Here is a 25,366-nt window from a genome sequence, read left to right on the forward strand (position 1 = left end):
ACCTCAGGAGAGCCGCCAGCCGGCGTCCTAAGCGACGAGGAGGAGGAGGACGATGTGGTTGTGACTGGAGTCCTACAAGCTGGAACCAGCCGGGAGAGTGAGCCGCAGAGCCGACAACAGGGAAGCGGCCTCCCGGCACGGCAGAGGACTCCGACAGCACAGGCTGGAGTGTCAGCGGAGGAAGAGGAGGAGGGCGGTCTGCTACAGGAGATCAGACAGCTGGAGTCTCCAGTGAACCTGGACCGCTTCTCCTTCGGTGAGGACGAGCCAGCAGAGGAAACCAAGAAGAGGAAGAAGACAACGAAGGAGACCGCACGGGAGGTGGTGAGTTACAGATATGTACTGATGGATGATGTTACACCTACCACCTCCTGTGTAAACCCCACCAAACCTAAACGCACGGGCTCTGCAGTGGGTCTGGGGCATAGGCAAGGTGGGGAGAGGAGGAGGACGTCCGGCGGTGCTGCCGTCTGTGCGGGGAACAGTGCAGGGGGCGAGGCTGTGGAGGTACTCACGGCGCCGGACATAGGGGACCCCGAGGAGTTTCCCTCCCTGCCCTCTGCGGCTAAGCCGGTTATCACCGGGGCTGAGGGGGGTGAGGTGGGTGTCCACGCCGTTGCGAAAGGGGGACGGTGTGGGCAGACTCCATTCCTGCTCACTACGGCTGAGCCGGCCGACGCCGGGGCTGTGGGGGGCAGGTCCGAGGAACATGGTGCGGCGAAAGGAGGGCGCACTGTTGTGACAGGGGCGCAGTGCGCCTTAAAGGAGAACAGGCACGCAGCTGTGACAGGAGAGCAGCGTGTCCAAAAAGGACAGAAAAAGGATAAATCATCTGCAGGGAACAAGAGGCGCCCTGCTGTGACAGGGGGACAGAGTGCTCCAGCACCCCAGCATGACACCAGGACCGCGAAGTCTGTGGGTGCGGGGCAGGCGGCGCCCCCCAACGAGCAGCGGGCCCAAAATAATAAAGTGCAAACTGCTGCAGTGGGGGGGCAAGGCGCTCCAAGGACACAACAGAGAGTCAGCACCAGTCAAGAGAAATCGAGTGTGGTGCTGCACCCCTCCCCCGGTCCGGCAGGTGTGAGTGCAGAGAAGCTAGCAGACACAAGTGAGGAAGGAATGGATGTGACTGTGGCAGGTGCAGAGAACACTGGGACAAATGGTGGTGACAATACAGGTAATAAAATGACGGGAAGTGGTGGCAGTGGTAAGGGGAATGAAAGCAGCTGTGCAGGAAATGATGGGAGTAGTAGTGGAGTGAATGATGGGAGTAGTGGTGGAGTGAATGGTGGGAATAGTGGTGGAATGAATGATGGGAGCAGTGGTGGAGTAAATGATGGGAGTAGTGATGTTGCAAATGATGGGAGTAGTAGTGGAGTGAATGGTGGGAGTAGTGATGTTGCAAATGATGGGAGTAGTGGAGGAGTGAATGAGGAGAGCATTACTGGTGTTGGTGGAGGGGAAGCAGGTAGTGGTCCCGCTGCCCCCCCAGCGGTGGCGGGGGCTTCAGCCCCAAGCTATTCAGCAGCTGTCACTGCTGGGGGTAGTAGTGCGCCCTTGTCTGGTGACCCTGAGGATGGTGACTTGCAACAGCGCTTCCTGGACGCCCTGAGGAGAGGGGAGAGTTCCATCAATGTAGAGGGGAGGGAGGTTGATCTGTCTTTCTGGATAGAGAGACACGGTCTTTCCGCCTTCCGAGATAGAGGGGCAGAGACTGTCTGGTCTCTGCCAACACCAGGGCAGAGGAGCAACCGTAGGAACGTGGCCCGTCTCCAGTGGGTAAGCAAGGATGCCTGTCCTGATCGGTCAAAGGTTGCTGAGCTCCTGCTGGGGATGGGCTTCGTGGCATATGACATCTTCGCCTTGATCCATCCCTATGGGACCTCCTACTTCGATGTCAGCTTCGTGAGACCGGAGGGCCTTGAGCTTTTCTGGTCTCGCCATGGGCTGGCTCGGGGTCGCCCCGAATGGCAGGGTTTCCTCGCTGTGGCAATATCTCGCCAGAACTCAGTCAGGAAGGTGACCGTTTTGACCAGTAACGAGTCACTTTCCTGTGTCGACATCTCCACCTGGGTTGGACGATACGGCGACATCGTCGGTATTCCCGAGAAGACCCTCGATGAGCATGGTATCTGGTCAGGAGCCTGGACCTTCATGGTGAAATTGAAGGTTTCAGGAAACACCGTTACCCATATCCCTTCCTCAACATTTTTGGGGAGGGACAGGATCTTGATTTTCTACCGGGGGCAGCCTAAGGTCTGTCACAGGTGCGGCAGCCCCACACACTTCAGTGCGCAGTGTACCACCCAGAAATGCGCACTGTGTGGGGACCTCGGCCATCTTGCTGCTACCTGTGGCAGGATTAGGTGTAACCTGTGTGGTGACCTCGGTCACCCGTTCAGTCGCTGTCCGCGTTCCTTTGCCAATGCGGTCCTGAAAGCGGCGAGTGCGGGACAGGCGAAAGCCGGGACTAATCTCGCCGGTGAAGGGACCAGCAGAGGCGGAGGAGGCAGGGAACCGGTGAGGAGCAGGCTGCCGCCATCCAATATCAGGCGGCAGGAGCAGCGCCATGGGAAAAGGGGGCAGGGAGTAATGACCCTAAACTCTGACCCGGGTGCTCCACTTGCAGCTGAGGATCCTAAAGACAGCGAATTGAGCGAGGAAGTCAAGAGACTTGAAAGAGAGGAGCAAAAGGACGCCATGTCTGCCCAGGAACCTTCATCCGGTGACAGTCTGGATGAGGGAGAGGGGGAGTGGTCACAGCAAAAGAAAAAGGGTAACAGGAAAACAACTAAGGATAAGAGGGGGTCCGGGCCTCGAGCCTCCTCCTCGGAGTGCGACCCCTCTGACTCCGTAGCCCTGATCCAGGTGCCATTGGAAGGTCCAGCCGCCCCCCCTCTGGTGGATCTCTCTAACCGGTTCCGGGCCCTCCAGGACTCCCCTCCAGAGGGGGGCGATGGGGACCCGGGGCCGGAGGTTGCGGACGGGGTTGTTGGGGCTCAGGAGGTCGCTGGGTCTTCTTCTCAGGGGGCAAATACAAAGCCTTCTGGGGGGGGGGACTACCTCGGGACCACCAGACAAGGGCCAGAGTGTATGTAAGGAGAGAATGGATGAGTCAGTTTGTCTTAAGCGCACTAAAAACTCATCATTGTCAGAGGAAGAGGGTGAAACTGTTGGGGGTGGGAAGAAAAAGGCTATCTAATTCAATCAATCATGATGGCGGCACCCACCCCGTTGACGCTGGCAACCATTAATGTTGCCAGCATAAAGTCAGAAGCGGCAAGGTACACGGCCTTTCATTTTCTCGGCCAACTTGACGCCGACATTTTGTTTTTGCAGGAGACCAGGTTGACCGACCTATCAACCATGCATAAAGCAAGGCGGGAGTGGAGGCACGGGCCCTCCTACTGGTCTCTCGCGGCCGAGCCGTATAGCGGGGTGGCGGTCCTTTTTAAGACCGCAGCGGTTGAATGCAGACGATTGATCGAGTTAGAAATGGGGAGATGCTTGATCCTAGATGTCTCCATGGGGGGACAGGAGCTTCGGCTCATTAACATCTACAGTCCCCAGTCCAAGTGGGACCGCAAGTGTCTCTTCATGAAGATCAAACCTTACTTATTTTCGAGTCGGCAGGTGGTCTTTGGAGGGGATTTCAACAATGTCACGAGACCCTGTGATAGAGGAGGTTCCGTAGACCGGCTGGCTTACGATTGCGTCGCGCTAAATAGGATAGTAAGTGAGGCACGCCTGGTGGATGTCCACATCCGGCACAACACAGGCCACGCGGGGTTCACCTATTTTAGAGGTAGTCAGTGCAGGTCTAGGATAGACAGGTTTTATTTGAAGGAGGAGGCCGTTTCCTCGCCGTTGTCGGTTGTGGAGGTGGAATTCTCCGATCACTGTTTGATTATGTTTTCTCTGAGCGTTACAGAGACTCCTCGGATGGGAAGAGGTTATTGGAAGCTGAATTCGTCACTCCTTGAGGAAGAAGCTGTAAGACGGTCCTTTGAGGAATTTCTTCAGAGCCAGGTACCGCTGCTGGGCCTAAGTAACACTAAGTCGGAGTGGTGGGAGATGTTCAAACATCGGGTGGCGAGATTCTTCCGGCAACTCTCGAACCTCAGAAGCCTGAACAGGGATCGCCTGTATCAGAGCCTGAGGAGGAAACTCGAGCAACTTGTCTCGACTGGGGGTAGCCGCGAGGCGATCTCCAGTGTGAAATCCTTGCTAAAGAGGTGTCAGTACGATAGGCACGCATCTTTGGTTTTTGAGAGGGACTACGGGAAGTACTACTCGCCCGACCCCTACAGAAGCTGCAAGATGTCAGTGAATAGTAAGATAGTGACGGGGCTGATGGACAGTACGGGATCCCTGAGAAGGTCCAGATCAGGGATCTTGGAGGTCGTCAGTTCATACTACTCGCACCTCTTGGGAAGGAAGGAACTGGATCGTGACAGGATGTCGGCTTTCCTGGCTGAAGCTGTTCCTGAGCCAGGGGCTGACCTCTCGCTGGGCGGTTTGGCAGAAGCGATCAAAGAAGAGGAAGTGAGACTGGCGATCGATGGGCTCCGGCCCAAAAAATCGCCAGGTCCGGATGGCTTAACATCCGAGTTCTTTAAGACCTTTAGGGACTCCTTGGTCCCCCTCTTGACTCAGGTGTTTAATGAGTGTCTCTCCTCGGGCACTCTGCCGAGATCATTAAGGAGGTCGGCTCTGATCATTTTGTCAAAGGGTAAGGATCCATCACGCATTGAGAATTGGCGTCCCATATCACTTCTCAATGTGGACAGGAAGGTTTTGGCTAAGATACTCTTCAACAGGCTGGTGAAATTTGCGCCGCGGCTCCTTTCGGAGGCCCAGCACTGTTGCGTTCCTGGCCGTAGCACTTTCAGTGCTGTTCTGGGTGTCCGAGAGGCCGTGGAGCAAGGCAGGGCGGGCCTTTGGAAGGGGTTCTTGCTGACCCTGGATCAGGCAAAAGCCTTTGATCGGGTTGACCACGAGTACCTCTGGTCCACTCTTTTGAGGTATGGTCTGCCTGGAGGGTTTGTGGACTGGCTTAAGACCTTGTACGCAGGGGCTGAGACTTTCCCTCTGGTAAACGGGTGGATTGGACAACCTTTCGGGGTAGAGTCCGGTGTCCGCCAGGGCTGCCCTCTTAGCCCTTTGCTTTACGCGTTTGCGATCGATCCCTTCCTCAGAAGGGTCGATTGTGGGCCGTTGGCGGGGGTGGGGATGGGCGGGGTGGCGCCGGAGGCTATCCTGAGGGTAGTGGCCTACGCGGATGACGTCACGGTCTTTGTTTCTTCGCAAGAGGAGGCGATGGTGGTGATGTCAGAAGTGGAGAGCTACTCGGAGGCATCCGGGTCCAAGGTCAACCAGGACAAGTGTGAGAGTCTCTGGCTGGGAGGCGGGGATCCCGCGTTTGATCTTCCGGACACCCTCCCCGAACCCCAAGAACATGCCAAAGTCCTAGGCATCGAATTTGGCCAGGGTGATTACCCCACGAAAAACTGGGAAGGCAGAATCAAAGGTGTCGCCCAAAGAGTGGACCAATGGAAGGGTTGGTCTTTGACCCTGAGGGAAAGGGTTGACCTGTGCAAAGCTTTCCTGCTCCCCTTGCTAATCTACCTGGGCAGCGTCTGTGTCTTACCAGAGCCTCTCTGGACACGGGTCTACAGTCTGTTCTTCCAGATGTTATGGGGGAATAGACTGAATCTAGTCAAACGGGAGGTCACTTACCGCACGAGGAGACTAGGGGGGTTGAATATGGTAAACCCCGTGGTGTTCCTAGTGAACACCTTTTTGAAAGTTAACGTGGCAAACCTCTGGAAAGAGAGGGCTCCTCCGTGGGTATTCTCCTGCAAGGGATGGTTTCAGCCTTTCTTCCAGGAATGGGAGACAGGGGGAAGATTGAAGGATCTCCGCACACCGCACGGGCATCTCCCGGCTTATGTTACCCCGGTTCTGAAAATGATGCGCCGGTGGGGTCTGGGAATGTGGGAAGTGAGGTCCCTCCCGAGGAAACTCCTCGACATGCGGGTCTTGCTTTCGCATTTTCAGAAACCATTGGTCCTCAAGGACTGCCCAAGTCGGGATCTAGAGGTTGGGTTAAGTTTGCTAAATTCTAGCAGGATCCCCAAGAAGTATTGGGACTTGACTTGGCGCTGCTTCCAAGGTAAGTTGTATGTGAAGGACAATTTGAAGCACAGGAGCTCCGTGGACAGGAATTGTCCCCGTGAGGCTTGCGCTACCATGCTGGAAAGCATGGAGCACTTCCTGCTTCATTGTCCTTTTAATACAGAGGTGTACAACAGGCTGGGCGCTTCCATTGGTTGGCCGCGGCTGGCCACTCTGTCCTATGCCGAGTGGGCCTATGGAGCGTTCAGAGACCTCGGGAGAAGGGACCGAGCCACTTTATTCTTAGTCAGCGCAGTGGTCAGGTACTTCACGTGGAACGCACGAGTTTTAGTTTCGACGCAGCATAAAATCCTCCGTGTAGATGAAGTTTGTAGCAGCATCCTAGGTGCCCTGGTGAAGGTGCGTTCTCTGGAGTGCGAAAGACTGGGTGCCCGGAGGGCGGCCCATCTCTGGAGGGGTTTCTCCTTCGGGGTGCCTTAGTCCGTTAGCGCTCCTATATCCTGGTGGTGGGCTGATATCTTTACACCCTAGATTTTTGTTTTGTATCTCTGTTCCCTGAATAGAAGGTTTGCAGGCATCGAACTTGAGCCTTGGGTGGTGAGTATGTAGGTTGTGAAGTTGGTTTATGTATATATTGTATATAGTGTATTGTATATATTGTATATAGTGTGTATAATAGAGGGTCTTAGTTAGGTTGGGTGGGGGATTGGGGGGTTTCAACAGCGGTGATATGAGACTGATCTGGCCTGGCCCAGGCCCCGCCTGGGGAAAAACTTTGGGGCCTGATCCTAGCTCGGATAATTCCTGAACTTTGTGGCCAGAGCTGGATCAGGGGTGGCGGGATAGTTAGTGTAGGTGTGTGTATATATATATATAAAAAAAAAAATAATAAAAAAAAAAAAAATAAAAAAAAATAAAATAAAAAAAAAAAAAAAAAAAAAAAATTTTTAATAATAATTTTGTATAGTGTATTGTATTTAGGTTTGTTGTAGGGTGTATGTGGCGGTGCAAGCGGGTGGCTGTAAGGTAAGGCAGTGGGACCAGTAGGGTTTTGCTGTGTTTGCGGCGTTGTATAAATCTGTATATAATGTGTTTATAGTGTATATATTGTTTATAATATTATATATAGGACGGTGTGAATGTAGTTGGGGTTGTATATAGTAGTATGAATGAAGCTGGGCCGGGGGTCTTGTATGATTTTATTACTATTTATAATTTTTACAGGGGTATTAATGTAAGTTATGAGTATTTTGTTTGTTGTCTTTTCTTTTTGCTTTCTTTTATTTAATTGGAATTTTCTTTCTTGTCCCTGATTAGTAGGTTTCTTTTTTGTCTTTTGTGGCCGTCTGATTGGAGCTTTGTTCTTATGTTTTGTTTTGTTGTGTTCTATTTGTAGTGTATCATAGTTAGTGTCATGTGAAAGTATTTTATTTAATAAAAGACTCACTGTGTTATCTGTGGTGTTACATAGGACTGCAGGCGAAATCTACTACATTATCTGTACTCAGAGAGTTATCACTGTGTGATCTGTGATGTTACATAGGACTGCAGATGACATCTACTACATTATCTGTACTCAGAGTTATCACTGTGTTATCTGTGGTGTTACATAGGACTGCAGGTGACATCTACTACATTATCTGTACTCAAGAGAGTTATCACTGTGTGATCTGTGGTGTTACATAGGACTGCAGGTGAAATCTACTACATTATCTGTACTCAGAGAGTTATCACTGTGTGATCTGTGATGTTACATAGGACTGCAGGTGACATCTACTACATTATCTGTACTCAGAGTTATCACTGTGTTATCTGTGGTGTTACATAGGACTGCAGGTGACATCTACTACATTATCTGTACTCAGAGAGTTATCACTGTGTGATCTGTGGTGTTACATAGGACTGCAGGTGACATCTACTACATTATCTGTACTCAGAGAGTTATCACTGTGTTATCGGTGGTGTTACATAGGACTGCAGGTGACATCTACTACATTATCTGTACTCAGACAGTTATCACTGTGTTATCTGTGGTGTTACATAGGACTGCAGGTGACATCTACTGCATGATCTGTACTCAGAGTTATCACTGTGTTATCTGTGGTCAGTGGTATATTGCCAATGGCGCAGACCACGCGGCTGCCATGGGTCCTATGAGACAGGGAGGCCTGGTGCCTGCTCTGTCCCCCTCTGGTATGGCACTTTGAACTGTATGAGCATAGTCAGAATGATCAGACACACTCAGAGGGATGTGGTAGAGGCTGTAGGACACATATGTCAAACTCTGGCCCGCAGGGTGATTATATGTGGCCCGTGAAGCTAGGCGGGTCCTGCTCCCGACATTACACTTTCAACTATATGACGCTGGTACAGTTGAAAGCAGTGATGGAAGAGGAAACCGGACCCGAGCCCTGATGTGTCAGCGCATCAATCACATTGACGTCAATATATTGCGCCTGCTGTGCCAGGCAGTGATAATCTTCAAAAGGCACACTATGGAGACCAGAGCAGCAGGGGAATGAGGAGAGTGCCCATTATACTATATGGAGGACAATCTGGAGCCTATTATACTGTATGGAGCACTATGTGGGGTCATTAAACTGTATGGAGGACTATGTGGGGCTATTATACTGTATGGAACACAATGTGGGACCATTATACTGTTTGGAGGACTATATGGGGCCCATTATAATACATGGAGGACAATGTGGGGCCACTATACTGTATGGAACACTATGTGGGGCCATTACACTGTAATACTGTATGGAGCACAATGTGGGGCCATTATACTGTATGGAGGACTATGTGGGGTCAATATACTGTATGAAGGACTAAGTGGGGCCCATTATATTGTATGGAGGACTATATGGGTCCCAGTTTACTGGGTGGAGAACTATGTGGGGCCCATTATACTGTATGGAGGGTAATGTGGGGCCCATTATACTGTAGGATGACTATGTAGTGCCATTATACAGTATGAAGGACTGTGTAGGGCCATTATCCTGTATGTAGGACTATTTGGGGTCGTTATAAAGTATGGAGGACTATGGGAGCCCCATTATATTTGTATGAAGCACTATGTGTGGCAATTACACTGTATGGAGGACTATGTGGGACCGATTATACTGTATGCAGGACTATGTGGTCCCATTATACTATATCGTGGATTATGTGGGGCCATTATACTGTATGGAAGGCAATGTGGGACCATTATACTGTGTGGAGGACTATGTGGGGCCCACTGTACAGTATGGTGGACCAAATGGGGCCCATTATACTACATGTGTGGTGCCTATTACACTGTATGGATGGCAGTGTGAGGCCCATTATACTGTATGCAGTACTATAGTGGGCCATTACACTGTATGGAGGACTATGTTGGGCCATTATACTGTATGGATCACTATGTGTGGCCATTATATTGTATGGAGGACTATGTGGGGCCATTATACTGTATGGATAGCAATGTGGGGCCATTATACTGGGTAGAGGACTATGTGGGGCAATTACACTGTATGGAGGAATATGTGGGGCTATTATACTGTATGGAAGAATGTATGGAAGAATATCTGGGGCCATTACACTGTATGGGGGACTATGTGGGGCCCATTATACTGTATGCAGGACTATGTGGGCCCATTATACTATGTGGTGGATTATGTGGGGCCATTATAATGTATGGTGGACTATGCGTAGCAATTACACTGTATGGAGGACTATGTGGGACTGATTATACTGGTTGCAGAACTGTGTAGGCCCATTATACTGTACGGAGGAATATCTGGGACCATTACACTTTACGGAGGATTATGTGGGGCAATTATACTGTATGGAAGGCAATGTGGGACCATTATACTGTGTGGAGGACTATGTGGGGCCATTATACTGTATGGGAGAATATTATGGGTCAATCATACTGTATGTACGACTTTGTGGGGTCCATTATACTGTATGGAGGACTATGTGGGGCCCACTGTACAGTATGGTGGACTAAATGAGGCCCATTATACTACATGTAGTTCTATGTGGGGGACAATTATACTGTATGAAGGAGTATGTGGAGCCATTATATTTTATGGAGGACTATGTGGGACCATTATACTGTATGGTGGAATATCTGGAGCCATTACACTCTATGGAGGACTATGTGGGGCCCACTATACTGTATGCAGCACTATGCGGCCTCGACCAATCAGAGATGCGGGATTTCTACGTCGAAACTGTGCCCGTCGCTGATTGGTCGAGGCCCAGACGGCCTCGACCAATCAGAGACGCGGGATTTCCAGGACAGACAGACAGACATAAAAACCCTTAGACAATTCTGATGCATCGGGTATTCTAGAATATGCATGTCCCCGTAGTATATGGACAATGATGATTCCAGAATTCGCGGCAGACTGTGCCCGTCGCTGATTGGTCGAGGCAACCTTTATGACATCATCGTCGCCATGGCAACCATTATGACATCTACGTCGATACTGTGCCCTTCGCTGATTGGCCGAGGCCTGGCGGCCTCGACCAATCAGAGACGCGGGATTTCCATTATGACATCATCGTCACCATGCTGTGCCCGTCGCTGATTGGTCGAGGCCTGGCGGCCTCGACCAATCAGAGACGCGGGATTTCCAGGACAGACAGACAGACAGACAGACAGACAGACAGACAGACGGAAAAACCCTTAGACAATTATATATATAGATGGTGGATTATGTGGGGCCATTATACTGTATGGAGGACTGTGTGGGCTCATTATATTGTATGGCATACTATGCATAGCCATTATACTGTATGAAGAACTATGTGACGTGAGGTCATTATACTGTATGGAAGACTATGTGGGGCCCATTATACTACATGGAGGACAATTTTGGGCCCATTTTACTCTATGGAGGACTATAGAGGGCCATTATACTGCATGGAGCACTATGTGGGGCCCATTATACTGTATAGATAACTATGTGGGGCCCATTATACTGTATGGAGGACTATGTGGGGCATATTATACTGTATGCAAGGCAATATGGGGCCCATTTTACTGTAGGAGGAATATATAGGGCCATTATACTGTATGAAGGACTATGTAGGGCTATTATACTGTTTGAAGGACTATGTTGGACTATGTGGGGCCCATTATGCTACACGTAGGACTATGTGGGGCCCATTATACAGTATGACAGTATGAAGGAGTATGTGGGGCCATTATACTGTATAGAGAACTATGTGGGACCCATTATATTTTCTGGAGGACTATAAGTCCATTATACTGTATGGATGACAATGTAGGGCCACTACACTGTATGGAGGACTATGTGGGGCCTCTATACTGCAAAGAGGATTATTTGGGGCCATTAAACTGTATGTAGGAATATCTGGGGCCATTACACAGTATGGAGGACTATGTGAGGCCATTATACTGTATGGAAGGCAATGTGGGGTCCATTATACTGTATGGAGGACTATGTGGGGCCCACTATATAGTATGGTGGACTAAATGGGGCCCATTATATTACAAGTAGGACTATGTGGGGGGCAATTATACTGTATGAAGGAGTATGTGGGGCCATTATATTTTATGGAGGAGTATGTGGAGCAATTATATTATATGGATGACAGTGTGAGGCCCATTATACTGTATGCAGTACTATATGGGCCATTACACTGTATGGAGGGCTATGTTGGGGCATTATACTGTATAGAGGATTGTGTGGCCATTATACTATATGGAGGACTATATGGGGCCATTATTCTGTATGGATGGCAATGTGGGGCCATTATACTGTGTAGAGGACTACGTGGGGCCATTATACTGTATAGAGGATTATGTGGGGCCATTAAACTGTATGGATGAATATCTGGGGCCATTATACTGTATGGAGAACTATGTGGAGCCATTATAGTATGGATGGCAATGTGGGGCTATTATACTGTGTAGAGGACTATGTGGGGCCATTATACTGTGTGGAGGACTATGTGTGGCCGATCATACTGTATGGAGGACTATGTGGGGTCATTATACTGTATGGAGGACTATGTGGGGCCATTATACTGTATGGGGACTATGTGGGATCATTCATACTGTATGAAGGACTATATAGGGTACATTATACTGTATGGAGGACTATGTGGGGTCCATTATACTGCACGGAGGACTATGTGGGTCCCATTATACAGTATAGTGGACTATATCTGGCCCATTATACTGTATGAAGAAGTATGTGGGGCCATTATACTGTATAGTATGTGGGGCCCATTATATTTTATGGAGGACTATGTGAGGCCATTATACTGTATGAATGGCAGTGAGGCCCATTATACTGTATGCAGTACTATATAGGGCCTTTACACTGTATAGAGGACTATGTGGGGCCATTATACTGTATGGAGGACTATGTTTGGCCATTGTATTGTATGGAGGACTATGTGGGGCTATTATGTTGTATGAATGGCAATGTGGGGCCATTATACTGTGTGGAGGACTATGTGGGGTCATTACACTGTATGGAGGACTATTGGGGCACATTATACTGTAAACTATGTGGCATCATATATATTATGGCTGCACACAATTATATGGAAGGCTATATGTGGGCCATTATACTGTATACAGAACTATGTGGGGCTCAATATATTTTGCGTAGGACTATACTGTATGGATGGCAATGTGGGTCCATTATACTGTATGGAGGAATATGTGGGGTCATTATACTGTATGGAGGAACATGTGGGGCCATTATACTGTATGGAGGACTATGTAGCCTCATATATAATGGCTGGACATAGACTTCCATATAATTGTATGGGGGCCATTATACTGTTTGGAAGGCTATGTGGGGCCGTTTACTGTATATTGTGTAGAAGGCTAGTGGGGGCCGTTATACAGTGTGGCGGGATGTAAGTGCCATTATACTGTATGGATGGGTGTGGGGGTCACATCTACTGTATTACCTGCACTCAGTTATTCCACTGCTCTGCACTTTGCAATGAATACATTATGCTACATATTGAATATGAGTTTTCCCTTTTTCCTGTAATTTCTGTCAGTTACAACATCCTTGCATCCCCAGCAGGGGGCACCATGAAGGTTTCCTGCACAGCTGATCAGCAGATCCACTACCCCGGTTATTGGGCAGGTGGGTGGCAATATTGTGGGGGCTGCAATCGCTGCACATGGTTGTCACTTATCATTGGATATAATAATATCTACTGACACTGAGAAGACACAGATCCGGACACCTGCACTGAATACAGACAGTGTGCGTTATATGGAAGCCATAAGCAGGTAGGCCGACCAATACCTGGGCGACACGGACCATGGGAACACACTGGGGGCGCACTGCCCTGCACAGACACCTCGCACTCACTGCCCTGCACAGACACCTCGCACTCACTGCCCTGCACTGACACCTCGCACTCACTGCCCTGCACTGACACCTCGCACTCACTGCCCTGCACTGACACCTCGCACTCACTGCAGATTTACTGACACTTTTCACAGGTAAATCTCTTTCATTTTACTGACACATCCCCCAATAATCAGTGCGGACCCTCACACCGAGCCGGACATCACTGCCCCCCGACACCTCGCCGTCCTGCTGACACCCATTGGTCACTGCTCAGACATTATCTGAAGCTGCTGGAAGTGACAACGCTTCATTTCAATGCACAGATATTTATCTGGAACGAAGCAGCCCCCCATACACGGTGGAGAGCACCCCATATGCCTCGTAGAGCCCCCCATACATGGCGGAGAGCCCCCATACACGGCGGAGAGCCCCATACACGGCAGAGAGACCCCCCATACACAGCGGAGAGCCCCCGAATACACATCCAAGAGCCCCCATACACGGCGGAGACCCCCATACACAGCGGAGAGACCCCCATACACGGAAGACAGCCCCCCATACATGGCAGAGAGCTCCCCATACACAGCAGAGAGCCCCCATACATGGCAGACAGCCCCCCATACATGGTGGAGAGCCCCCCATACACAGCAGAGCGCCCATATGCGGCGGAGAGCCCCCATACACAGCAGAGTGCCCCCATATGCGGCGGAGAGCCCCCCATACACAGCAGAGTGCCCCCATATGCGGCGGAGAGCCCCCATACACAGCAGAGTGCCCCATATGCGTCGGAGAGCCCCTATACACAGCAGAGTGCCCCAATATGCGGCGGAGAGCCCCCATACACAGCAGAGTGCCCCATGTGGCAGAGAGCCCCTATACACAGCAGAGTACCCCCATATGCGTCAGAGAGCCCCCATACACAGCAGAGTACCCCCATATGCGGCAGAGAGCCCCCATACACAGCAGAGTGCCCCCATATGCGGCAGAGAGCCCCCATACACAGCAGAGTGCCCCATATGCGGCAGAGAGCCCCCATACACAGCAGAGTACCCCCATATGCGGCAGAGAGCCCCTATACACAGCAGAGTACCCCCATATGCGGCAGAGAGCCCCCATACACAGCAGAGTACCCCCATATGCGGCAGAGAACCTCCATACACAGCAGAGTGGCCCATATGCGGCAGAGAGCCCCCATACACAGCAGAGTACTCCCATATGTGGCAGAGAGCCCCCATACACAGCAGAGTACCCCCATATGCGGCAGAGAGCCCCCATACACAGCAGAGTGCCCCCATATGTGGCGGAGAGCCCCCATACACAGCAGAGTGCCCCATATGCAGCAGAGAGCCCCCATACACAGCAGAGTGCCCCATATGCGGCAGAGAGCCCCCATACACAGCAGAGTACCCCCATATGCGGCAGAGAGCCCCCATACACAGCAGAGTGCCCCATATGTGACAGAGAGCCCCCATACACAGCAGAGTGCCCCCATATGTGGTGGAGAGTCCCCATACACAGCAGAGTGCCCCCATATGTGACAGAGAGCCCCCATACACAGCAGAGTGCCCCATATGTGACAGAGAGCCCCCATACACAGCAGAGTGCCCCCATATGTGGCGGAGAGCCCCATACACAGCAGAGTGCCCCCATATGCGGCAGAGAGCCCCCATACACAGCAGAGTGCCCCATATGCGGCAGAAAGCCCCCATACACAGCAGAGTACCCCCATATGCGGCAGAGAGCCCCCATACACAGCAGAGTGCCCCATATGCGGCAGAGAGCCCCCATACACAGCAGAGTACCCCCATATGCGGCAGAGAGCCCCCATACACAGCAGATTGCCCCATATGCGGCAGAGAGCCCCCATACACAGCAGAGAGCCCCCAAAGCCACAGTATCCTCTGTGACGCATATCGCTTATCTCACCCAAAACAAAAGAATCAGCAGGTCCTCATCCCCCAACAATCTGCTGTCAGGACAGTTGGGGGACCCCCGCAAACGCTGGAGAGAGACCCCCATACATACTGGAGGGAGACCCCCGTACACACTGAAGGGAGACCCCCCGTATGCACTGGAGGGAGACCCCCCGTATACACTGGAGGGAGACCCCCGTACGCACTGGGGTGAGACCCTGGTACACACTGGAGGGAGACCCCCATACGCACTGGAGGGAAACCCCTGTACACAATAGAGGGAGACCCCTGTACACACAGGAGGGAGTCCCCCGTACGCACCGGAGACCCCCGTATGCACTGGAGGAGACCCCGGTACACAGTGGAGGGAGACACCCATAAGCACTTGAGGGAGACCCCCGTACGCACTGGAGGGAGACCCCCCTACGCACTGGAGGGAGACCCCTGTACACAATAGAGACCCCTGTACACACTGGAGGGAGACCTTCGTACGCACTGGAGGGAGACCCCAGTACACAATAGAGGGAGACCCCGTACATACTGCACTGACAGCCCAGCCCCCATATCAGTATATAACGGTGGTCTGCAGATGAGTGCTGACACCTCGCACTGACAGTCTCCTCCACACTCTGCAGTTTCTGCCGCACTCACAGCCACTGATGTCTCTGTGCACTCATCTCCTGCTCACTGACTGTCTCCTCTCATCTCCTGCTCACTGACTGTCTCCTCTCATCTCCTGCTCACTGACTGTCTCTTCTCATCTCCTGCTCACTGACTGTCTCCTCTCATCTCCTGCTCACTGACTGTCTCCTCTCATCTCCTGCTCACTGACTGTCTCCTCTCATCTCCTGCTCACTGACTGTCTCCTCTCATCTCCTGCTCACTGACTGTCTCCTCTCATCTCCTGCTCACTGACTGTCTCCTCTCATCTCCTGCTCACTGACTGTCTCCTCTCATCTCCTGCTCACTGACTGTCTCCTCTCATCTCCTGCTCACTGACTGTCTCCTCTCATCTCCTGCTCACTGACTGTCTCCTCTCATCTCCTGCTCACTGACTGTCTCCTCTCATCTCCTGCTCACTGACTGTCTCCTCTCATCTCCTGCTCACTGTCTCCTCACTCTGTCACTCACTGACTGTCTCTTCTCATCTCCTGCTCACTGACTGTCTCCTCTCATCTCCTGCTCACTGACTGTCTCCTCACTCTGTCACTCACTGACTGTCTCCTCTCATCTCCTGCTCACTGACTGTCTCCTCTCATCTCCTGCTCACTGACTGTCTCCTCTCATCTCCTGCTCACTGACTGTCTCCTCTCATCTCCTGCTCACTGACTGTCTCCTCTCATCTCCTGCTCACTGACTGTCTCCTCTCATCTCCTGCTCACTGACTGTCTCCTCTCATCTCCTGCTCACTGACTGTCTCTTCTCATCTCCTGCTCACTGTCTCCTCACTGTCACTCACTGACTGTCTCCTCTCGTCTCCTGCTCACTGACTGTCTCTTCTCATCTCCTGCTCACTGACTGTCTCCTCTCATCTCCTGCTCACTGACTGTCTCCTCTCATCTCCTGCTCAGACTGTCTCCTCTCATCTCCTGCTCACTGACTGTCTCCTCTCATCTCCTGCTCACTGTCTCCTCACTCTGTCACTCACTGACTGTGTCCTCTCATCTCTCACTCACTGACTGTCTCCTCACTCTGTCACTCACTCACTGTCTCCTCACTCTGTCGCTCACTGACTGTCTCCTCACTCTGTCACTCACTGACTGTCTCCTCACTGTCGCTCAGACTTTCTCCTCACTGTCACTCGCTCTCTGTCTCCTCACTCTGTCACTGACTGTCTCCTCACTCTGTAGCTCACTGACTGTCTCCTCACTTTCACTCGCTCTGTCTCCTCACTCTGTCACTGAATGTCTCCTCACTGTCGCTCACTGACTGTCTCCTCACTGTCACTCGCTCACTGTCTCCTCACTCTGTCACTGACTGTCTCCTCACTCTGTCACTGACTGTCTCCTTACTCTGTCGCTCACTGACTGTCTCCTCACTCTGTCGCTCACTGACTGTCTCCTCACTGTCGCTCACTGACTGTCTCCTCACTGTCACTTGCTCACTGTCTCCTCACTCTGTCACTCACTGACCGTCTCCTCACTCTGTCATTCACTGACTGTCTCCTCACTCTGTCACTCACTGACTGTCTCCTCACTCACTGTCTCCTCACTCTGTCACTCACTGACTGTCTCCTCACTCTCTCACTCACTGTCTCCTCACTGTCACTTAGTGACTGTCTCCTCACTCTGTCACTCACTGACTGTCTCCTCACTCTGTCACTCACTGTCTCCTCACTCTGTCACTCATTGACTGTCTCCTCACTCTGTCACTCACGGTCTCCTCACTCTGTCACTCACTGACTGTCCCCTCACTCTGTCACTCACTGTCTCCTCACTCTGTCACTCACTGACTGTCTCCTCACTCTGTCGCTCGCTCACTGTCTCCTCACTCTGTCACTCACTGACTGTCCCCTCACTCTCTCACTCACTGACTGACTCCTCACTCACTCACTGACTGTCCCCTCACTCTGTCACTCGCTCACTGTCTCCTCACTCACTCACTGACTATCCCCTCACTCTGTCACTCGCTCACGGTCTCCTCACTCTGTCACTTGCTCACTGTCTCCTCACTCTGTCACTCGCTCACTGTCCCCTCACTCTCTCACTCACTGACGGTCTCCTCACTCTGTCACTCGCTCACTGTCTCCTCACTCACTCGCTCACTGTCTCCTCACTCTGTCACTCGCTCACTGTCCCCTCACTCTCTCACTCACTGACGGTCTCCTCACTGTCACTCGCTCACTGTCTCCTCTCTCACTCTCTGACTGTCTCCTCACTCACTCACTGACGGTCTCCTCACTCTGTCACTCGCTCACTGTCCCCTCACTCTCTCACTCACTGACGGTCTCCTCACTCTGTCACTCACTGACTGTCCCCTCACTCTCTCACTCACTGACGGTCTCCTCACTCTGTCACTCACTGACTGTCCCCTCACTCTCTCACTCACTGACGGTCTCCTCACTCTGTCACTCGCTCACTGTCCCCTCACTCTCTCACTCACTGACTGTCCCCTCACTCTCTCACTCACTGACGGTCTCCTCACTCTGTCACTCACTGACTGTCCCCTCACTCTCTCACTCACTGACGGTCTCCTCACTCTGTCACTCGCTCACTGTCTCCTCACTCACTCTCTGACTGTCTCCTCACTCTGTCACTCGCTCACTGTCTCCTCACTCACTCTCTGACTGTCTCCTCACTCTGTCACTCGCTCACTGTCTCCTCACTCACTCTCTGACTGTCTCCTCACTCTGTCACTCGCTCACTGTCTCCTCACTCTGTCACTCGCTCACTGTCTCCTCACTCTGTCACTCGCTCACTGTCTCCTCACTCTGTCACTCGCTCACTGTCCCCTCACTCTCACTCACTGACGGTCTCCTCACTCACTCACTGACGGTCTCCTCACTCTGTCACTCGCTCACTGTCTCCTCACTGTCACTCGCTCACTGTCTCCTCACTCTGTCACTCGCTCACTGTCCCCTCACTCTCTCACTCACTGACGGTCTCCTCACTCGCTCACTGGCGGTGGCGGCGGGTACTCACGGGGTCGGGCTCTCGCCTGCGCGCTCCGGTGGATGCAGAGGAGGGACAGCGCCCCCAGCAGCAGGGCGAGCTCGGTACGTGCGGGGGCCATGTGTGCGCTGCTGCTCTGCTGCCTCCGGGCGCGGACCCGGCTATAAGAGCAGCGCAGCCAGCGGGACACGGCGACGTCAGGCAGCGGCAGAGAGCAGCGCAAAGGGCGACCCCTGCCGGACACAGCGGGGACTGCACCCAGCCAGCCGTCAAGTGCCGCAACTACAGCTCACAGCGCACATGGGGGACTACAAGCTCCAGCAGACACTGCACAGCACGGAGGTGAGTGCAGCTACAAGACCCAGCAATCCCTGGCAACAGGACCCCATCATTATATTTGCACTACAAGACCCAGCAATCCCTGACAGCAGGACCCCCATCATTATATCTGCACTACAAGACCCAGCAATCCCTGACAGCAGGACCCCATCATTATATCTGCACTACAAGGCCCAGCAATCCCTGACAGCAGGACCCCCATCATTATCTCTGCACTACAAGACCCAGCAATTCCTGGCAGCAGAACCCCCATCATTATCTCTGCACTACTACAAGACCCAGCAATCCCTGACAGCAGGACCCCATCATTATATCTGCACTACAAAACCCAGCAATCCCTGACAGCAGGACCCCATCATTATCTCTGCACTACAAGACCCAGCAATCCCTGACAGCAGGACCCCATCATTATCTCTGCACTACAAGACCCAGCAATCCCTGGCAGCAGGACCCCATCATTATATCTGCACCACAAGTCCCAGCAATCCCTGACAGCAGGACCCCATCATTATATCTGCACTACAAGACCCAGCAATCCCTGACAGCAGGACCCCCATCATTATATCTGCACTACAAGTCCCAGCAATCCCTGGCAGCAGGACCCCCATCATTATATCTGCACTACAAGGCCCAGCAATCCCTGGCAACAGGACCCCATCATTATATCTGCACTACAAGACCCAGCAATCCCTGACAGCAGGACCCCATCATTATATCTGCACTACAAGACCCAGCAATCCCTGGCAGCAGGACCCCATCATTATATCTGCACTACAAGACCTAGCAATCCCTGGCAGCAGGACCCCATCATTATATCTGCACCACAAGTCCCAGCAATCCCTGGCAGCAGGACCCCATCATTATATCTGCACTACAAGACCCAGCAATCCCTGACAGCAGGACCCCCATCATTATATCTGCACTACAAGTCCCAGCAATCCCTGGCAGCAGGACCCCCATCATTATATCTGCACTACAAGGCCCAGCAATCCCTGGCAACAGGACCCCATCATTATATCTGCACTACAAGACCCAGCAATCCCTGACAGCAGGACCCCATCATTATATCTGCACTACAAGACCTAGCAATCCCTGGCAGCAGGACCTCATCATTATATCTGCACTACAAGACCCAGCAATCCCTGGCAGCAGGACCCCCATCATTATATCTGCACTACAAGACCCAGCAATCCCTGGCAGCAGGACCCCATCATTATATCTGCACTACAAGACCTAGCAATCCCTGGCAGCAGGACCTCATCATTATATCTGCACTACAAGACCCAGCAATCCCTGGCAGCAGGACCCCATCATTATATCTGCACTACAAGACCCAGCAATCCCTGGCAGCAGGACCCCATCATTATATCTGCACTACAAGACCCAGCAATCCCTGAGAGCAGGACCCCATCATTATATCTGCACTACAAGACCCAGCAATCCCTGTCAGCAGGACCCCATCATTATATCTGCACTACAAGACCCAGCAATCCCTGGCAGCAGGACCCCCATCATTATATTTGCACTACAAGACCCAGCAATCCCTGGCAGCAGGACCCCCATCATTATATCTGCACTACAAGATCCAGCAATCCCTGACAGCAGGACCCCCATCATTATATCTGCACTACAAGACCCAGCAATCCCTGACAGCAGGACTTCCATCATTATATCTGCACTACAAGACCCAGCAATCCCTGACAGCAGGACCCCCATCATTATATCTGCACTACAAGACCCAGCAATCCCTGACAGCAGGACCCCCATCATTATCTCTGCACTACAAGACTCAGCAATCCCTGACAGCAGGACCCCATCATTATCTCTGCACTACAAGACCCAGCAATCCCTGGCAGCAGGACCCCCATCATTATATCTGCACCACAAGTCCCAGCAATCCCTGACAGCAGGACCCCCATCATTATCTCTGCACTACAAGACTCAGCAATCCCTGACAGCAGGACCCCCATCATTATATCTGCACTACAAGACCCAGCAATCCCTGACAGCAGGACCCCATCATTATATCTGCACTACAAGACCCAGCAATCCCTGACAGCAGGACCCCCATCATTATATCTGCACTACAAGACCCAGCAATCCCTGACAGCAGGACCCCCATCATTATATCTGCACTACAAGACCCAGCAATCCCTGACAGCAGGACCCCATCATTATATCTGCACTACAAGACCCAGCAATCCTTGTCAGCAGGACCCCCATCATTATATCTGCACTAGAAGACCCAGCAATCCCTGGCAGCAGGACCCCCATCATTATATCTGCACTACAAGTCCCAGCAATCCCTGGCAGCAGGACCCCCATCATTATATCTGCACTACAAGACCCAGCAATCCCTGGCAGCAGGACCCCATCATTATATCTGCACTACAAGACCCAGCAATCCCTGGCAGCAGGACCCCATCATTATATCTGCACTACAAGACCCATCAATCCCTGGCAGCAGGACCCCCATCATTATATCTGCACTACAAGGCCCAGCAATCCCTGGCAACAGGACCCCATCATTATATCTGCACTACAAGACCCAGCAATCCCTGGCAGCAGGACCCCCATCATTATTTCTGCACTACAAGGCCCAGCAATCCCTGGCAGCAGGACCCCCATCATTATATCTGCACTACAAGGCCCAGCAATCCCTGGCAACAGGACCCCATCATTATATCTGCACTACAAGGCCCAGCAATCCCTGGCAGCAGGACCCCCATCATTATATCTGCACTACAAGGCCCAGCAATCCCTGGCAACAGGACCCCATCATTATATCTGCACTACAAGACCCAGCAATCCCTGTCATCAGGACCCCCATCATTATCTCTGCACTACAAGACCCAGCAATCCCTGGCAGCAGGACCCCCATCATTATATCTGCACTACAAGTCCCAGCAATCCCTGGCAGCAGGACCCCCATCATTATATCTGCACTACAAGTCCCAGCAATCCCTGGCAGCAGGACCCCCATCATTATATCTGCACTACAAGACCCAGCAATCCCTGACAGCAGAACCCCCATCATTATATCTGCACTACAAGATCCAGCAATCCCTGGCAGCAGGACATCATCATTATATCTGCACTACAAGGCCCAGCAATCCCTAGCAGCAGGACCCCATCATTGGATCTGCACTACAAGACCCAGCGATCCCTGGCAGCAGGACATCATCATTATATCTGCACTACAAGACCCAGCAATCCCTGACAGCAGGACCCCCATCATTATATCTGCACTACAAGACCCAGCAATCCCTGGCAGCAGGACCCCATCATTATATCTGCACTACAAGACCCAGCAATCCCTGGCAGCAGGACCCCATCATTATATCTGCACTACAAGATCCAGCAATCCCTGGCAGCAGGACCCCCATCATTATATCTGCACTACAAAACCCAGCGATCCCTGGCAGCAGGACCCCATCATTATATCTGCACTACAGGACCCAGCAATCCCTGGCAGCAGGACCCCCATCATTATATCTGCACTACAAAACCCAGCAATCCCTGGCAGCAGGACCCCCATCATTATATCTGCACTACAAGACCCAGCAATCCCTGACAGCAGGACCTCATCATTATATGTGCACTAAAAGACCCAGCAATCCCTGGCAGCAGGACCCCCATCATTATATGTGCACTACAAGACCCAGCAATCCCTGACAGCAGGACCACTATCATTATATCTGCACTACAAGGCCCAGCAATCCCTGACAGCAGGACCCCCATCATTATATCTGCACTACAAGACTCAGCAATCCCTGGCAGCAGGACCCCATCATTATATCTGCACTACAAGACCCAGCAATCCCTGACAGCAGGGCCCCATCATTATATCTGCACTACAAGACCCAGCAATCCCTGGCAGCAGGACCCCATCATTATATCTGCACTACAAGACCCAGCGATCCCTGGCAGCAGGGCCCCATCATTATATCTGCACTACAAGTCCCAGCGATCCCTGGCAGCAGGGCCCCATCATTATATCTGCACTACAAGACCCAGCAATCCCTGACAGCAGGACCCCCATCATTAAATCTGCACTACAAGACCCAGCAATCCCTGACAGCAGGACCCCCATCATTATATCTGCACTACAAGACCCAGCAATCCCTGAAAGCAGGACCCCCATCATTATATCTGCACTACAAGACCCAGCAATCCCTGGCAGCAGGACCCCCATCATTATATCTGCACTACAAGACCCAGCAATCCCTGGCAGCAGGACACCATCATTATCTCTGCACTACAAGGCCCAGCAATCCCTGACAGCAGGACCCCCATCATTATATCTGCACTACAAGACTCAGCAATCCCTGGCAGCAGGACCCCATCATTATATCTGCACTACAAGATCCAGCAATCCCTGGCAGCAGGACCCCCATCATTATATGTGCACTACAAGACCCAGCAATCCCTGACAGCAGGACCCGATCATTATATCTGCACTACAAGACCCAACAATCCCTGGCAGCAGGACCCCCATCATTATATCTGCACTACAAGACCCAGCAATCCCTGGCAGCAGGACCCCCATCATTATATCTGCACTACAAGACCCAGCAATCCCTGGCAGCAGGACCCCATCATTATCTCTGCACTACAAGGCCCAGCAATCCCTGGCAGCAGGACCCCCATCATTATATGTGCACTACAAGACCCAGCAATCCCTGGCAGCAGGACCCCCATCATTATATGTGCACTACAAGACCCAGCAATCCCTGACAGCAGGACCACTATCATTATATCTGCACTACAAGACCCAGCAATCCCTGACAGCAGGACCGCATCATTATATCTGCACTACAAGACCCAGCAATCCCTGGCAGCAGGACCTCCATCATTATATCTGCACTACAAGGCCCAGCAATCCCTGGCAGCAGGACCCCCATCATTATCTCTGCACTACAAGGCCCAGCAATCCCTGACAGCAGGACCCCCATCATTATATCTGCACTACAAGACTCAGCAATCCCTGGCAGCAGGACCCCATCATTATATCTGCACTACAAGACCCAGCAATCCCTGACAGCAGGGCCCCATCATTATATCTGCACTACAAGACCCAGCAATCCCTGGCAGCAGGACCCCCATCATTATATCTGCACTACAAGGCCCAGCGATCCCTAGCAGCAGGGCCCCATCATTATATCTGCACTACAAGACCCAGCAATCCCTGAGACCAGGACCCCATCATTATATCTGCACTACAAGACCCAGCAATCCCTGACAGCAGGACCCCCATCATTATATCTGCACTACAAGACCCAGCAATCCCTGAAAGCAGGACCCCCATCATTATATCTGCACTACAAGACCCAGCAATCCCTGGCAGCAGGACCCCCATCATTATATCTGCACTACAAGACCCAGCAATCCCTGGCAGCAGGACACCATCATTATCTCTGCACTACAAGGCCCAGCAATCCATGACAGCAGGACCCCCATCATTATATCTGCACTACAAGACCCAGCATTCCCTGGCAGCAGGACCCCCATCATTATATCTGCACTACAAGACCCAGTAATCCCTGGCAGCAGGACCCCCATCATTATATCTGCACTACAAGACCCAGCAATCCCTGGCAGCAGGACCCCCATCATTATATCTGCACTACAAGACCCAGCAATCCCTGGTAGCAGGACCCCCATCATTATATCTGCACTACAAGACCCAGCAATCCCTGACAGCAGGACCCCATCATTATATCTGCACTACAAGACCCAGCAATTCCTGACAGCAGGACCCCATCATTATATCTGCACTACAAGACCCAGCAATCCCTGGCAGCAGGACCCCATCATTATATCTGCACTACAAGACCCAGCAATCCCTGATAGCAGGACCCCCATCATTATATCTGCACTACAAGACCCAGCAATCCCTGACAGCAGGACCCCCATCATTATATCTGCACTACAAGACCCAGCAATCCCTGGCAGCAGGACCCCCATCATTATATCTGCACTACAAGACCCAGCAATCCCTGGTAGCAGGACCCCCATCATT

At 51.8% G+C, this 25,366-nt stretch overlaps 1 protein-coding gene across 2 annotated transcripts in view; it reads right to left on the reverse strand.

Moving 5' to 3' along the window:
- Nucleotides 1–19,174, reverse strand: part of CHRDL2 (chordin like 2) — a 113,916-nt gene extending 94,742 nt beyond the window's left edge. For both annotated transcript variants that reach the window (XM_077299882.1, XM_077299881.1), the window contains exon 1: nucleotides 19,036–19,174. In XM_077299882.1, the coding sequence (XP_077155997.1) occupies nucleotides 19,036–19,126 (91 nt within the window). In that variant the 5' untranslated portion in view covers nucleotides 19,127–19,174. The remainder of the gene's footprint in view (nucleotides 1–19,035) is intronic.
- Nucleotides 19,175–25,366: the final 6,192 nt, after the last annotated feature.

The sequence above is a fragment of the Ranitomeya variabilis genome, chromosome 3 (genome assembly GCF_051348905.1).
Source record: "Ranitomeya variabilis isolate aRanVar5 chromosome 3, aRanVar5.hap1, whole genome shotgun sequence".
Lineage (NCBI taxonomy): Eukaryota > Metazoa > Chordata > Amphibia > Anura > Dendrobatidae > Ranitomeya > Ranitomeya variabilis.